Raw genomic sequence first — 13,955 nt, 5'->3', positions numbered from 1 at the left:
TATATATATATATATCTATATCTATCTATCCATCTATCTCATTGTTTAGGCTTCCCACAGAAAAAAACCCAACACACTGAGCAACAAGATGCACCCAGTTACACCACATAGATGTTGTCAACTAGTCAATTTAAAGCAGTCTATCAGAATGTACGTAGGAAAGTCCAATTATTCTTGATTACAAACAGTTGCCTATTTGCACACCCAGCAGACATGAAGCAACATTGTCATTCGTTTGAAGTCGTGTTTCTGTAAGTCACTCTGATCTTCACTCTCCTTTTTTGCTCTGCTTTGGTCCCCACCAACTCCTGAGGGAAAGTGTCTTGCTCTTCAACTGAAACATGTTCCACTTTGTTCACCAGCTAGTTGCTTTGTCATTTTTTAATCGGGCAAAGTGACTTAAATGGCTCCACAGTCTTCCACGCTCCCTGTAGGAAAGTATAAGCCTCATAAAAAGCCCTAAAGTGACACACACTGATGATGAGAACAACGCTGAGTAACCCTCAGCCTTCCCAGCAGCAGAACAGTAGTAATGCTGAGCTGGCACAGTCTTATAAGTGTGTGTGTGTGTGCATAGAACCTCACACCACAAGAGCAGTTTCCAGCCTCACAGATGAGTCAGGTGGGACAGCGTGGCTACACTGTGTGTGTGTGTGTGTGTGTGTGTGTGTGTGTGTGTGTGTGAGAATCTGCTGACCACAGGACAGTCTGCCGCCCCAGCAGCTGAGTCAAGTGAGAAGGTGTTTGAGGCAGCACAGCTCTGTCCTTCTGAGTCCAATCTCTGATAATTCATTCTTCCAACAATGGCCGGAAGAGGCTTCGCATTATGATGTTCCAGCGCAACTGGACTAAAACACTGCCGGTTCACCACTGAAGGGTCTGCTGGGACGTGCTACAGACGTGTGAAACAGACAGTGTGTGTAATCTGAGGGTCAGTTGACTAAATCTCCCAAACAGAAAAAGGACCACCTCTCTCCTCTTTCCAATCACTTCGACTGTGCGTTAAGCAGCCTCACTCGGAACAAGATTTCCAGTAAGTTAGCCAAAAAAACCCATCACTTTCATTTAATGGATCAACATATGTCAATGCTAAGTGTATTTTTCAATGTAATTAGAGCATGGAAGCGTTGTGTAATATGATTTCTGCTGTGGTATTGATCATATTTTCCAGAGTAGCTGAAGCTGAGTGGACGATAACCAGCGAGCTGATCAATTACCCATCGGCCCCAATTTAATGCTGCACCTCCACTCTTCTTACAGGTTAACGAGGCAGCGTTTCTACATGACGAATCAGGTGTAAGGGCTGCCAAAACACCTGTAAGAGAGCAGCAAGGCAAAGTGTCTGAGTAGGTGTGTGTGTGTGTCTCTGTGCCTGCTGAGCTCCAATCAAAGGGAAGCAAGTTTATCCAGCAGAGCAGAAATCACCTCTGAGTGTTAACTGTGTAGAAGTGTGAGAAACAAAGTCACATTCAGTCACCAGCGTGTATGTGTGTGTGTATTTCTGCTGGTCTGCACATTTCTGATTAAGCTCACAGCTCTGTGTTAGTGTTAGTGTGTGTGTGTGTTGGTTTCTCACAGTCAAGGTCAGACATGAGAGTCTCACATGGGAGCAGCCCGGCGTTGGCTAAGTGCCCTCTCAGTGTAAATGGATCCACACTAACACAGCGTCTCTTACTTGATGGATTTGATCCACTCCTCCTTCTCCTCCGGCGTGGGGGCTGATATCCTGTACACTACGTGGTTGCCCTCAACAACTCGCCCGTCCGCCTCCGTCTTGCAGGCCTTGATCACCTGACCTTTGTGGCCGGGGTTGAAGAGCTCGAAGCAGTTCTGGGGAAACAGGAGGCAACCAGTTGATATTATACATGGTGAGAAAAATATATACGATCCGTGAGAAAATAGAATTTCAATTTAAAAGAGAGACAGATTCAGGAGGGACAAGACAGTGTCTAGAAAAGAGTTCTTACAGGTTTCCGGGGCTCGTCCACCTCTCTGATGCTGAGGTTCTCCAGAGGAATAATCCCACGAGGCTCTTTATCCTGGAAACACACACACACACACACTCACACACTCAGCGTCAACACACTCAGGGCGCAACGACACATAATGAAGAAAAGATCCTGCCCAAATGAAATCACACACTCGAGTCTTTGAAGAAACGGAGTGACTTCTGCTTCATTGTGTCCGTAGAATAGATCATTGTCAAATCAGACTGAAACCATAGTTAAAAACATCAGGCCTCTTGGTCCCACCACTGTATCACTGTTGCTAGTGTGTTTTTAAATTACATTAAATGTGTTACAGATATACAAGAAGACTATTTCCCCAGCAAGGAGCAAAACTACTAATATCACAAAGGTGATGGAGTAACATTCTTCTACGTTACATGGAGCACCTTTGGTTTCCACCGAAGTATTTGAACCGTTATCTCTACATGATGAGCCTGCCGCCATCAAAGTAAAAATCAAGGTGGTGATAAAAGCACACTTGAAGTTTTTATTCATCCTGGTCACGGAGGGGACAGCGCCCGAGGGAAACATAATCCTATGCTCCCTACATCCTCCATCTTCCATCCTCCAGCGACTGCTTTTGTGTCTGCGGGGCCAGATGTGAGGGGGGGGGGGCCTTGAGGAACAGCCTCGTGTCCTGCCTGTCATCTTCCTACTAATGAGGGGGCACATCAGGGGGAAATGCCCTGGGACGGCTGCTCACAGCTGGCTGTGTGTGTGCCTTTTTTTTGAGTGTGTGTACCCCCACTGCAGTGTGTGTGTGTGTGTGTGTGTGTGTGTGTGTGTGGAGGGATTGGTGCATGTGTGTGTTTGGGGAAGGGGGTGTTCTTAGAAATGGGGTGAAGCGTGGGTTCACAAGGCAGCGGGTTGGGGGAGGCACTTGGCTTGCGGCTTAGCGGTGCCAGATGTGCACCGTAGACTTTGCAGATGTTTCCTATGATGCTTCATGTCAATTGCTGGAGTGAGGTTAATTTAGGTCAAAGGGGCTGCATTTGTTAAAGTGCAGAGCTGGAAGGAAAAGACCTCCGTCTTTAACTGTGTGTGTGTGTGTGTGTGTGTGTGTGTGTGTGTGTGTGTGTGTGTGTGTGTGTGTGAGAGAGATTACATGTGTAGCCTTTATTCTTTATGTTTTCATTTTACTTACAGTTTATCTAATTTAACTTAACCCGACTATATTATATTAATTTACACATTAGCTGTTTCACACAGTTAGCTAAACTACTGATATTTGATTTCATATTTTTAAAATGAAAAAACTATATTTATTGAGAAATTAATATGTTGATATTTTTGCTTTCTTGAGATGAATGCTTGTGTAATATGCATTCTGGTAAACAACAGAAGAACCCAGATTGAGTCCGTTCTGACACATAGGAAAACGTCAATCTGCCTACTTACTGTCGTGTATTCAAAGTAATAGAGGCAGTTGTCGGTCAGAATGAACCACCGTCTCTTCCACGTCTTCACCCTGCCGCCTGCGGAGAAGAAAATGTAATGTTTGAGTTCAAACTTAAGAGGCGACAGTGTTTGTGCATGTAGAGGTTAACCTGCAGGAGACCTTAGCTCCACGTGCCACATCTGGTTCTGATCATCAGCTCTCTGCATTATTAGGCTCAATCAGAGGCCTCCAGCACCCCCTCCCAGTCTCAAGAGACGGATGCCCGAGGGCTCAGCAGGGCTCGTTCAACACAGCGTTACCTTCCAGGAGAAGCCCCAGACAGGTACACACCACATACACGTGACAACTAAAGCAGGAGTGCACTCAACTTGTCTGACCAATGAGAGTGACAGATTTTATGAGCTTGACTTGAGAAAAGCCGACTTTAAATATTAAAAAACTGAGGCAGAAAACTGTAATGATCGTTGCAGAGAGCATTTGAATTTGGGAAATACAAGAAGTGAAACACTTTATTTTTTTATGATACAATTAAACATCTAAATGTAGCAATAAAATAAGGATGTCTCCTTATAAGAGACACATTCTCTCCATCTGCCTCCCGCATCAGATGAAAGAAGATTATTGGGATTATTGGATTTTCTGTTAATTACATCATCAGTGATGCAATTTACCTATGTAATCCAAAAAAACCACAATGTGTCTGATGTCAATGTGCAGTCTGCAGATTGTGCCCCATAATAACATGTTTGCTGACTTAACAGGATGAGCACAAAGCAGCCGTTACTGATGTAATCAATATGTAATGTTGGCTTGACCCAGATTTCACTATATACTGCCAGCTAGAGTGAAATCAAAAATCTGTCGTGTATTATTTATGAGAAATGTTTACTTTCAGATGCACTCGCTGCATTTAACTCATTCAAATGTAATGAGGATTTAAAATACGGTCTACTATTGTTGGGTTCATACGAAATATTTTATTTTGCCACTGACAATATGGCGGTCTGGAGAGCTATTTATCCCATTTAGCCAGTTGTTGAACTTCATCCTGAAAACCTGACATTCATCGTGGATTTCCGCTGCAGGACCTCCCATGTTTTCATGTCTCTAATGCTGATCTATCACTCACTGGTTTGTTTATGGACGCTCCGGGGAGGGAGTATATGTGCACAAGTGTCAGGGAGTTAAAAGTCTTGCATCTCTCAATTTCATAATTTGAATTGTTGAACAGGATTAAAAATATTTCCCACTAGTGTAATTTGGTCAACAGCTTCTATGTTTGGATGCATCTGAAGTCCTTGCATGCAGAACAGGCACAATACCGGTCATTTATCTCATCTAAATGTCGATTAGATGGCGTGTTTGTCTGTTTTCATGCTGAACACTTTGCTGAGAGAAGCCAGTCAGGGACAAGTCCAGATATAATGCTTTGACATCACATCTCCCTGGTCCATTCACTTCAGTTCAAATGAGTGTGGAGGACAGGAAAAGGTGTTTGCATCCGTCCTTGTCTCTTTATTCTGAGCTTTGACCGTTTTCTCACATGACCAACAGAGCTGTTTTGTGACCCTTCAGTAGATACGAGGTCTTTTTTTTTTTTTAAATATACAGTATGTTTAAATAACTTTATTTGAAGACATGCTGTTCATACGTGATGATGATGGATTCACGCATAGCAGCAGGCTCAGTCCTGGATAATAATGAAGTGTAATGAGAGCTCAAGGAGCTTCACAGCCTCATAGCAGTGCAGCAATATATCATATTGAACAGCCCGACAGGCCACCCGAGTGCTTCGTTCAAAAAAAAAAAAAAGTCTCTTATAAAGCATGGACTCTGCTGATGGAACTAAAATTAGCGTGGAATTCACTAATGGGGGAAACCTGGACCTAAAATGATGTGACAAGTGCAGCTGATGGGATAGAGAGCAAATGAGAAGGGGGGGGGGGTCTGCAGCAGTGGCGTGGGGTGCTGAGGCCTGTGGGACAGGAACAGAGGGAGAAGAATGACAATAGGCAAGGGTCTCCTTTATTTCACTGCATGACCAGCCACACAGCGGTAGCTACACATTCCCACGTCGCAGACTCAAGCAGCCCATTCATTCACTAAAGCCGAGCGTGTGCGTTCTGGCAGATAAGCTACACAGGAGCTGTGTGACGCGTAGGGCCGTCTCTAATGGTACAGAGCGTGAGGCGACCTGTTCAGCTGAGCTCTGGCTGTTTTTGCTTCAGGGAATCTACGGGGAGGCAGACGTCATTTTTGTCGGAGCAATGCAAGTGAGAGTTAAAAGTCAAAGCACGCAGCAGTTTGATTTAGTTCTTTGGTTTGACTTGCTAATGTTTTAAGGGGTAATTTGCATTTTCACTTTCTTGTCGGGAGGTCCCACGCCTGTAAATGAAATGTGAAGCTATAACATTACGGCCAGCAGCTCGGTTAGCTTAGCATATCACAGAGATTGGAAACAGGGGAACGCACAGACACGACAGTGGTATCAATCTTATCTTCCAACTCTCAGCAAAAATGCGATAAAGCACATTTCACAAAAGCTGGCACTATTCCTTTAGACGAGTGCAATCAGTTGTCTTGTCCAATATGGAATTGAACATGAAGGTGAAAGCACCCAGAATTCTCCAGTGTAATTGTCAAACTGCATGCACCGCAACTACAGTGAATACAGTAAATAAAGCCATTTTTGAATCCAAATAAGGAGTTTAAATAACTTGAATTAATATGAATTGGTTTCCAACTTGCCTGACTACTAATGATTTGCTTATGACTACATAACCTTGGCACATGTTGGTGAAAAGAGGCAGGATAATAAAGAGACTGTGTGCTGTGGTTATATGAGGTTGACAGTTATCTTTTATGCTGAGAATTCTTGGGATAAACGTTTTCTCATGCACACCATCTGAGACGAGCCCTCTGCGTCATCCAGAGCCACGAGAGGGATGCAGCCAATCCTCATGCAGAATTAGAGAGATCACTGACCTCCAACTCGCCGTGGCTTTGAATGAGATAACCCATCACCTCACAATGCTGTTCTTATTAGCCCAATAACAGCTCTGATACAATAAGGCAATTAAATGAGGCGGCTAGCATGTTCAGGGGCCCGGTGTGCTAAGGAGATAATGGCAGCCAACGCCAGTGTGAGGGCGCTCTGTGATGAACCGATGAGGATGGAGGAAGGAGTGTTACCTACCTCCTTATACAGATAGTTAAGAAGGGACAGCCATCACAGAACAGAATGAGAGAACAGAACAAAAGGTGAAAGTGTGAAAGGTTAGAGAAAAAGGAGTGTGGAACAAAAAACAGAAGGATTTTGAAAGACACAACAAGCACAAAAATCACAATGCCAGTAATCAGAAAAAGGAGCATGCTTTAAGTGAGAGGAGAGGAAGGAGAGGAGGGACAATACGAGACGAAGCGAAGAGGAGAGGTCACGAGATGAAGGACGAGGGAAGAAAAGACACTTTGCGGTTCCTTCACAGATCTCCTAGCAATCTTATCAAGCACCATCATGAAGGTGGGCAGTTTCTGGGCAAAACTTTCTTTCGTCTCCCAGTGTTAGCGCAAAGGGCTCACAGCTAAAAACAAGCTAAAAGTCTACAGCCATGCTAGTGGCTTAGTGAGGCTGTACTTGGAGGGTCTGACACCACTATTGATATATTTCTCCATTTTGGACTATCAAGTTTTGTCCATTCCCTCAAAAGTCAGCGCTATCAAGACAGTTTACAATTGGCGTAACGATGCAAACTTGTGTATCAAAGTTCACTGAGCTCGCAAATTTGAGCAAATCTGGGCAGTTCCCTTGTAGTGAAATAATTCAACATAATATTACAAATGCTATTTTCCGCCATTGTTGCCCAAGAGCTGTCAACCTCCAACATGGCCGCCTGAAAGCCCATCATAAACAGGTTACACACAAACAAACGACACTCATCACCAGGGTATTTCTCAGCAAATCAGATGTTAAGGGTATGCTTACAAATGATAAAATCAACACAATCAAGGTTACTTTTTCTTTACTCTAAATGCACATACCGAGCTTTAAGAGCCAGCCTTCTCTGTCGGGGTTGAAGAACGTGTGCGTCAGGTCATTCCCATCATCTTCTGGGATTTTGAAGGGCTCGTTTTTGATGCTGTCGTAAAGGTTCTGCAGAGAGGTGAGGGAAAGCATTCATCAAAAAGGTGAACAGTAAGGGGAATGCCTCACTTGTGAGGAGCAGTCGTGACTAAGCGGTCGCACAGACCAGTCATTGCACGGACAAACAAAACACATTACAGACAAATCCTCACCCTGAGAAGCTCCTCTGGCAGATCCCCTCCTTCGTTGATGCCTCTGTTCATGGAGATGAAGCGTTCCACGGGGGGCTTGTCTCTGACGTTGGGGTTATGGAGGCTGGTGTTCAGCATGATGATAGCAAATGACAGCACGTAGCAGGTATCTGAGAGCAACAAAAAGGGAATCAGATAGATCAAAAATACATAACAGATCATTAATATCCTGATTCTATGAGTTTTTATTTTCCCAATTATTTACTGTGTTTAATTACACAGTCAACCAAATTGTCTTTAGTGTGGTGTTACATTTACAGGTTCCAGTACATATAACAGGATGTCATCAGCATATGGTGATATTTTTTCCTCATTTCCGTTTCTTCTTACACATATTGTTATATTATAGATACTTAAGGGGATTGGAAAGTGAATCCTAATTCCTCTAAATGTAGATTTACTTTTAGTTGTTATTCATTTAAAAGGAATTTTCTTAGTGACTGGTAGGAATAGACAAAGACTCAGAGAATAGACGGAGTGGACTATTCTTTTTCTGTACTGCATTTGTATTTGAGAGAGAGAGAGAGGTGGAAGTGGGATCAAAAGTAGGGGGTAGGCAGGGCGTTAGTCTCTCTACTGTGAGTTAATGTTCAGACACACACGGGCCAGTGGCTGCCTTTAAATGAATCATTCATTCCTGTCTGTCTGCCTCCTCTCACTGACACACTTTGGTCCTGGCTGTGCTGCGAGGCCTATTGTCTGCCCACTAACAAAATTCTCTGTAAAAAAAAAAAAAAAAAGAGGAGCTTTGCACACAGTGTGTAATACGGGGCGAGAGCAGCTGCTAACTGTGAGAGGAATGTCAGTGTATTGAAACACTCGATGTGCATGATGAAACACAGAGAGAGAGCGATGGATTGCTCATGCCATTGGTGATCAAAGATCGCTGGTTTATTTTATGGTTTTATGAGTTCAGTGTTTGGTTGCTGCTTCATACATGGAGCTAAGCTGCTGTTCTGCCCTGAACCCACAACTGTCTCACACACACACACACACGCATGCATGTGTGTGCAGAGATTGTCACATTGTCGCCGTCTGTAGAAAACCCCATATCTCTAAAAAGCCTTCCGGGTGGCTTAACCACCCTATATTATTCCATTTTATTTAGTAGCATTTGAATTTAGTATTACCTCCATGGGACCGCATGCACCCTCAACCATCTCGTACACAATACGTTGCTCTAAAACCTCTTTAATTATTTACTGACTGTTGTAGTTGTAGGCGTTGTTTATCACAAGACCATGTATCACTCAGCCTGATTCAGTCTTCCTAAATAATGGATGTCCCTTGTTTGTTGCTGGTTGTTTACTCTGAACTCATCTTCTGCAGCGAAGCGTGATCTGTAGTGACTGTAATCTGCTTAATCCCCCATTGAGCTTTAGTTACAGAAACTCTTATGGCTTAATGATTGAAATGCATTAAACAATACAGGCCATCACTCGATGCATCCTAAACCCTCGGGCAGTACATTACGCTAAATTGCTTATCAGTGCATTGCCTTTGTCCAACATATTGGATTTCCCACTTTGCTCTTATGTATCCCAGGGGGTAATTTTGATGTTTCCAAGGGGTACGTGGAAAGTTTAGCTCAATTCATTAAAACTAATCTGAAACTACGATTTGCTTAAAAAAAAGAAGAAATCAGCTGTAACATCAACACTGTGGCAATTAAGAATGATTACAAACTAAGAAACCAGAGAAGTCTAAACAGTTAGCTAAAAGTAATGCATTAAATGACCAGTATAGATAGCCAGATTAATGGCAATGTAACTTATAATAAATGATTTTCTTAAAGTAATGGATAAATTGCTTAAACATCTAGTAAAATGAAACTTGAGCAACCTGACCAAAACATAAATTGTTAGATTGCATGAATACAAATATTGTAACAGTTTTTACTTATATAACTATATTAACATCCAAATCAATTCAAATTAAGACATTTGGAACATGACATGGTTGTGAGTCAAGTCAAGTCTGACAAAAAAAAAAAGGTTTGTGCACCACTAGTTTACACTGCAGTCGCCTGCTTTGTGTCTGACCTGTCGACTGGAAGACTCCGGGGTTGCACTGGCAGTAGCGCGAGGCAAACGACTCCATCATACGGTCGATCTTCTGGGCTTCACCTGGCAAACGGAAACTCCACAGGAACTGGCTACAATTGAGAGGGAGAGGAGGGGATTTCATTTGAGATGCCACAGGGGAGTCAGGGTGCGCATGACATAGCTGACTTTTTTTCTGCTCAATATTTTTGGGTCAATCATTCTGCTGACCGTAGTGCTTGGACGAGATTGAGGTCTGCAAACTCGTGCAGCTCCACAAAAGTATGCAGCACCTTGAGGTTGAAGTCATCCCTGGTGGGAAAAGAAATACAGATGAGAAAATCAGATTTCCAATATCATCCTATCTCTAAGCAATTCCTTTAGCAGGAAGACCATCCAGAGAAGATGTAAGATCTCTGCACCATGTGAACCCAGAAGACATGCTGGGGGAAAAACACATTTCCTCCATGAAAGCATTTCTCAACCTGAATTCCTGTTTCTTAGCATTCCTGTCATATACTGTATGTGCACTTATTCATACTGGGCGCTGAGCGTGCGGTCTGGAAGCAATTTAAACAGCTGGCTGATGCTGAGTATTCCTCCACCCGGAGGGGGGGAAATGGTGCGTTTGACTGATGAAAAACAGCTTAATTTAAACCAAACCCACACAGGCTCTTTTGGTCAGAGATTTGTTTGGCCATTGGTGGGACTTTAGTAGGAAAAGTCAACAGCTGCTCTCAGGCTGCGGTCACAGCTTCTCAGATCATGTTTGTTGTACATCAGGGGCCATGATCCTGATCCTGTATGGGCTTTGTGATGTGTATTGTTCAAAAGTAGCCGGGAATTTCCTGACTTAGCAATTCTGGGTGTATTTTTTAGAAAGACATTGTGGAAAGGCTGAGAAAAGAACAGAAAGCGTTGGCTGACATGAAACAAACATCCAACTTGTTTCGCAATAACTGTAATTATTTGGTGGATGACTTTGGGGCTTTCGTCTTCTTGTACCCTATACTGGCCAAATGAAATGAATCCTGTCCTACGAGGGCTATATATAGTGTATTGATATAGGTACATTTATTACAAAGAACTGGGAATGTGGCCTGCTGTTTGTAAAAAAATGAAATTGCATATATACAATATGTGTCTCGGTGTGATCGCAATGAGTGTATTGTATGCAACAAACAAAGCTGAATTATACAGGAACAATAAAAAGGTCTGGTTGCGTAATTTAGGAGTCAATCACCCACATCCATCTCCCACCATCTATTCTCCTTCTAGCTATTTTTCCTCCTTTTCATGTGTGCTTCCCTCCTGTTTTCCCCTCTCTTCATCTCCCTCTCCACTCAGCATGTAATGATAGGTTCCTGCTCCCTGCATAAGCTCAATTAGTGATAATTACTGAGCGCAAACCCTCAGCCTGTGTTTAGTGTGATTTCCACCGGGTAGGTGGCCTCTTTGATGATTCTCCATGACTAAAGTCTATTGCCAACAAGAAGAGTCCCCAGAGTCCCCCCCCCCCCCCCCCCCCCCCCCCCCCCCCCCCCCCACACACATCCCCCGTCCCCAACTTTCAGCTTCATTCACAATGTGTGTGTGAGAGTGTGTGTGTGTTTCATTGCTTCTGCTACTGTCTACCGCTGAACAATCAGCACCTGTACTGAGGTAAGATAATACAGACTGTAGTCGATGTGATTCCCTGCATAGAAAGAGTTCAGACAGTGCTGCATTTATCCAGGATCCTCTTAAAAATGTACCTTTTCCTGTTTCATTTTGCTATACTTCCTCTCTCTCTCTCTCTATATATACTGTATATATATATATGCCCTCTTGCAGCTTCTTCCTGTCTTCTTATTTAGTGTATTTTGGCCCTGTACGCCTCATTCAGTATGTTCTACTATCTAATCTCACCCTCAGATAACACCATATATCTCCCTGGCTGCAGGACTTCCTTTCTTCTTCATCATCCAGCAGTCTGGCCTGAGATCTGAGGAGCTGGATGGCCCTTTTATTACCAGTTATAAGTCCACATAGGTGGACAATGACAAGACACCCACACTGAATCAAAAGATTCATGTTGGAGGGGGTCAATCGTGCTCTCTATCAATCCAGTCCATAATGTCTTTCTCTAATCACAGGGGGAGCATAAATCTCATGTAAGGACTTTCTCCTGCAGCCTGATGGATGCTCTGTCTCACCGCTCGCCCAAGTAATCCCCGATGACGGTCTTGTTGAGGCCCTCGCCTTTGTAGAGGAACTGGGAGATGTCTTCAGGGGTGTGCTGGAGGAGGTCGTTCTCCAACAGGAACTGGATTCCCTGAAGGCGAAAATGAGAAAACAGGACGGTTGATCGTCTCAATTGAGTACAGATGAAGGAAAGTGTCAGGGCTGAGAATGGATCGCTCTTCAGACAGCGTAGAGCCTGTTACATGGTACCTTCTTTGGATCCATGTTGAACTTCTTCCTGCCCATGGCGATCTGCTTGTTTCTCTGGGATGATTTACTATTAACACAGACGCATTTAATTAGTGTTACTGGCACGTATTAACCCAAAACAACACTGAGAATAACAGATTGTCAAGTACCTGAATGTCAAAACACAGCAATATACTTTATTTAAAGTCCCAACAGTGATTTTTATTTCCTGCCACATCTGTTCCCATCATACGTGTGTGCACATAAGCTGGAGAAACATGCACAGAGACACCTGGCACATACGGTATGCTGTACATTGACTCTCATTATTTGTTTCATGCAGCTGTTTGTTTTGACACTTTCTAGTCAATAAGTCAATATTTGATCTATAAAAAACACCAGGTAGCTATGGCAACCTAATATTTCTATGATATAAAATGACGTCCTTCCCAGCTACGTCTCAGTCAGCCTACACCCGTGTAATCCAACTGCCTTTGACGTCTCATGAGCCTACATGCAAATCCAAAACAGCCTTTTAGACTTTAAACATTTACACACACTGTGTTGTCAAGCCACCAAGTGTCTGAACATACTTGATAACTACTCTGTTACTGATACATACGAGATGTAAACGTCAAACATGCACAAACTGCAACTTCAGTTACTTACCTTTCTCCCACACACGTCAGCTGCTCGATCTCCGTCATGACCTCTGCTATCTCAAACTTCAACCTCTGAGAGAAAAAGAGAGTGAGACGGTTGGTTTCTTTCTTTAAATTGAAACTGGAAAAAAAAAGGTTTTAAGGCATGCAAAGGCAGAGGACGTACTGCACAGTAAGCAGTGGATGTACTGTAGGTCTATTTGCATTATGTACAGCATGCAAATAGACCTGCAGTAGATAGGCACAAAATAATTAACAGGTCAGAAATAACTGACGAACAAGTACTGTGCTCCTATTTTGGTTTCCAGTTCCACATTAAAATGATCTGCTATCAATACAGTACATGACAATTACCAGGAACAACAAAACGATCAACCTAGCTCCAATGCACTGCTAACAAACAGAGGCCTCAGCTGCTGAGACGAAGCTCAAATGTATCCTGAACATATTGTATATTACACTCATGTGTGCAAACACACACACCTCAATATCGTCGAGCAGCTCTCTCTTCCTGCGTCGGATGTTTGAAAGCTCATCCCTCTCCTCCAGAGACAGATCCTCAGGAACTGAAAACATGTGATGGAGAGAAAACACAGCAGACTTTAACCCTCATATGTACACAGCTCGCACCACGGCACCCCACTCGGCTCACTACAGAAAACAAAAGTGAATCAAATCTAGTGACTAGTATGGAAAATCAAACAGAATACATCCTCCTCATGCGGTTGAGTGACGGAGCAGCACAAATCACGAGCCTGCATGTTGATCTTAATTAACCAGAGAAAGAGAGAAGGCCCTTAATTATTCCACTTGAAAGTGTTTGCCCCCCCCCCCCCCACCCCGCCTCCACTTGGCTCAGGGGGGAATTCTATTAATAAAACCAATCCAGATTACGTTTTCTGTCATTAAAAGTGAATTTGCTAATTTAACACGGCCTGCGACCTTGATTCCCCGGCCGTGAGGGTTTCGGGAGGATAACTCGCTTTCTGTTCAAACGTTTCCTTCCCCCTCTTCCCCCTTCATCACTTTGTCTTTCCGTCTCAATCTTGTTCCTCATTTTTATTTTTTTTTATCCCACTCCTCTCTCTCTATTTTTTTC

The 13,955-nt window shown here is 43.3% G+C and overlaps 1 protein-coding gene across 1 annotated transcript in view; it reads right to left on the bottom strand.

Annotated features, from left to right (window-relative positions):
• The window catches only part of cyth3a (cytohesin 3a), a 35,545-nt gene that overhangs the window by 10,885 nt on the left and 10,705 nt on the right, over positions 1 to 13,955 (bottom strand). The window contains exons 2-12 of the mRNA XM_031843079.1: positions 13,340 to 13,422; positions 12,864 to 12,928; positions 12,216 to 12,282; positions 11,978 to 12,096; positions 10,014 to 10,094; positions 9,783 to 9,895; positions 7,702 to 7,850; positions 7,447 to 7,558; positions 3,408 to 3,484; positions 1,968 to 2,039; positions 1,676 to 1,830 (exon numbers count right to left, since the gene is read on the bottom strand). Coding sequence (XP_031698939.1) covers positions 1,676 to 1,830; positions 1,968 to 2,039; positions 3,408 to 3,484; positions 7,447 to 7,558; positions 7,702 to 7,850; positions 9,783 to 9,895; positions 10,014 to 10,094; positions 11,978 to 12,096; positions 12,216 to 12,282; positions 12,864 to 12,928; positions 13,340 to 13,422 — 1,093 coding nt within the window. The remainder of the gene's footprint in view (positions 1 to 1,675; positions 1,831 to 1,967; positions 2,040 to 3,407; positions 3,485 to 7,446; positions 7,559 to 7,701; positions 7,851 to 9,782; positions 9,896 to 10,013; positions 10,095 to 11,977; positions 12,097 to 12,215; positions 12,283 to 12,863; positions 12,929 to 13,339; positions 13,423 to 13,955) is intronic.

Source organism: Anarrhichthys ocellatus, unplaced genomic scaffold (genome assembly GCF_004355925.1).
Source record: "Anarrhichthys ocellatus isolate YVR2014 unplaced genomic scaffold, GSC_Weel_1.0 scaffold4, whole genome shotgun sequence".
In the NCBI taxonomy this organism is placed as follows: Eukaryota; Metazoa; Chordata; class Actinopteri; order Perciformes; family Anarhichadidae; genus Anarrhichthys; species Anarrhichthys ocellatus.
The sequence above is the reverse complement of the archived record's forward strand: the minus strand, read 5'-3'. Positions and strand labels throughout refer to the sequence as shown.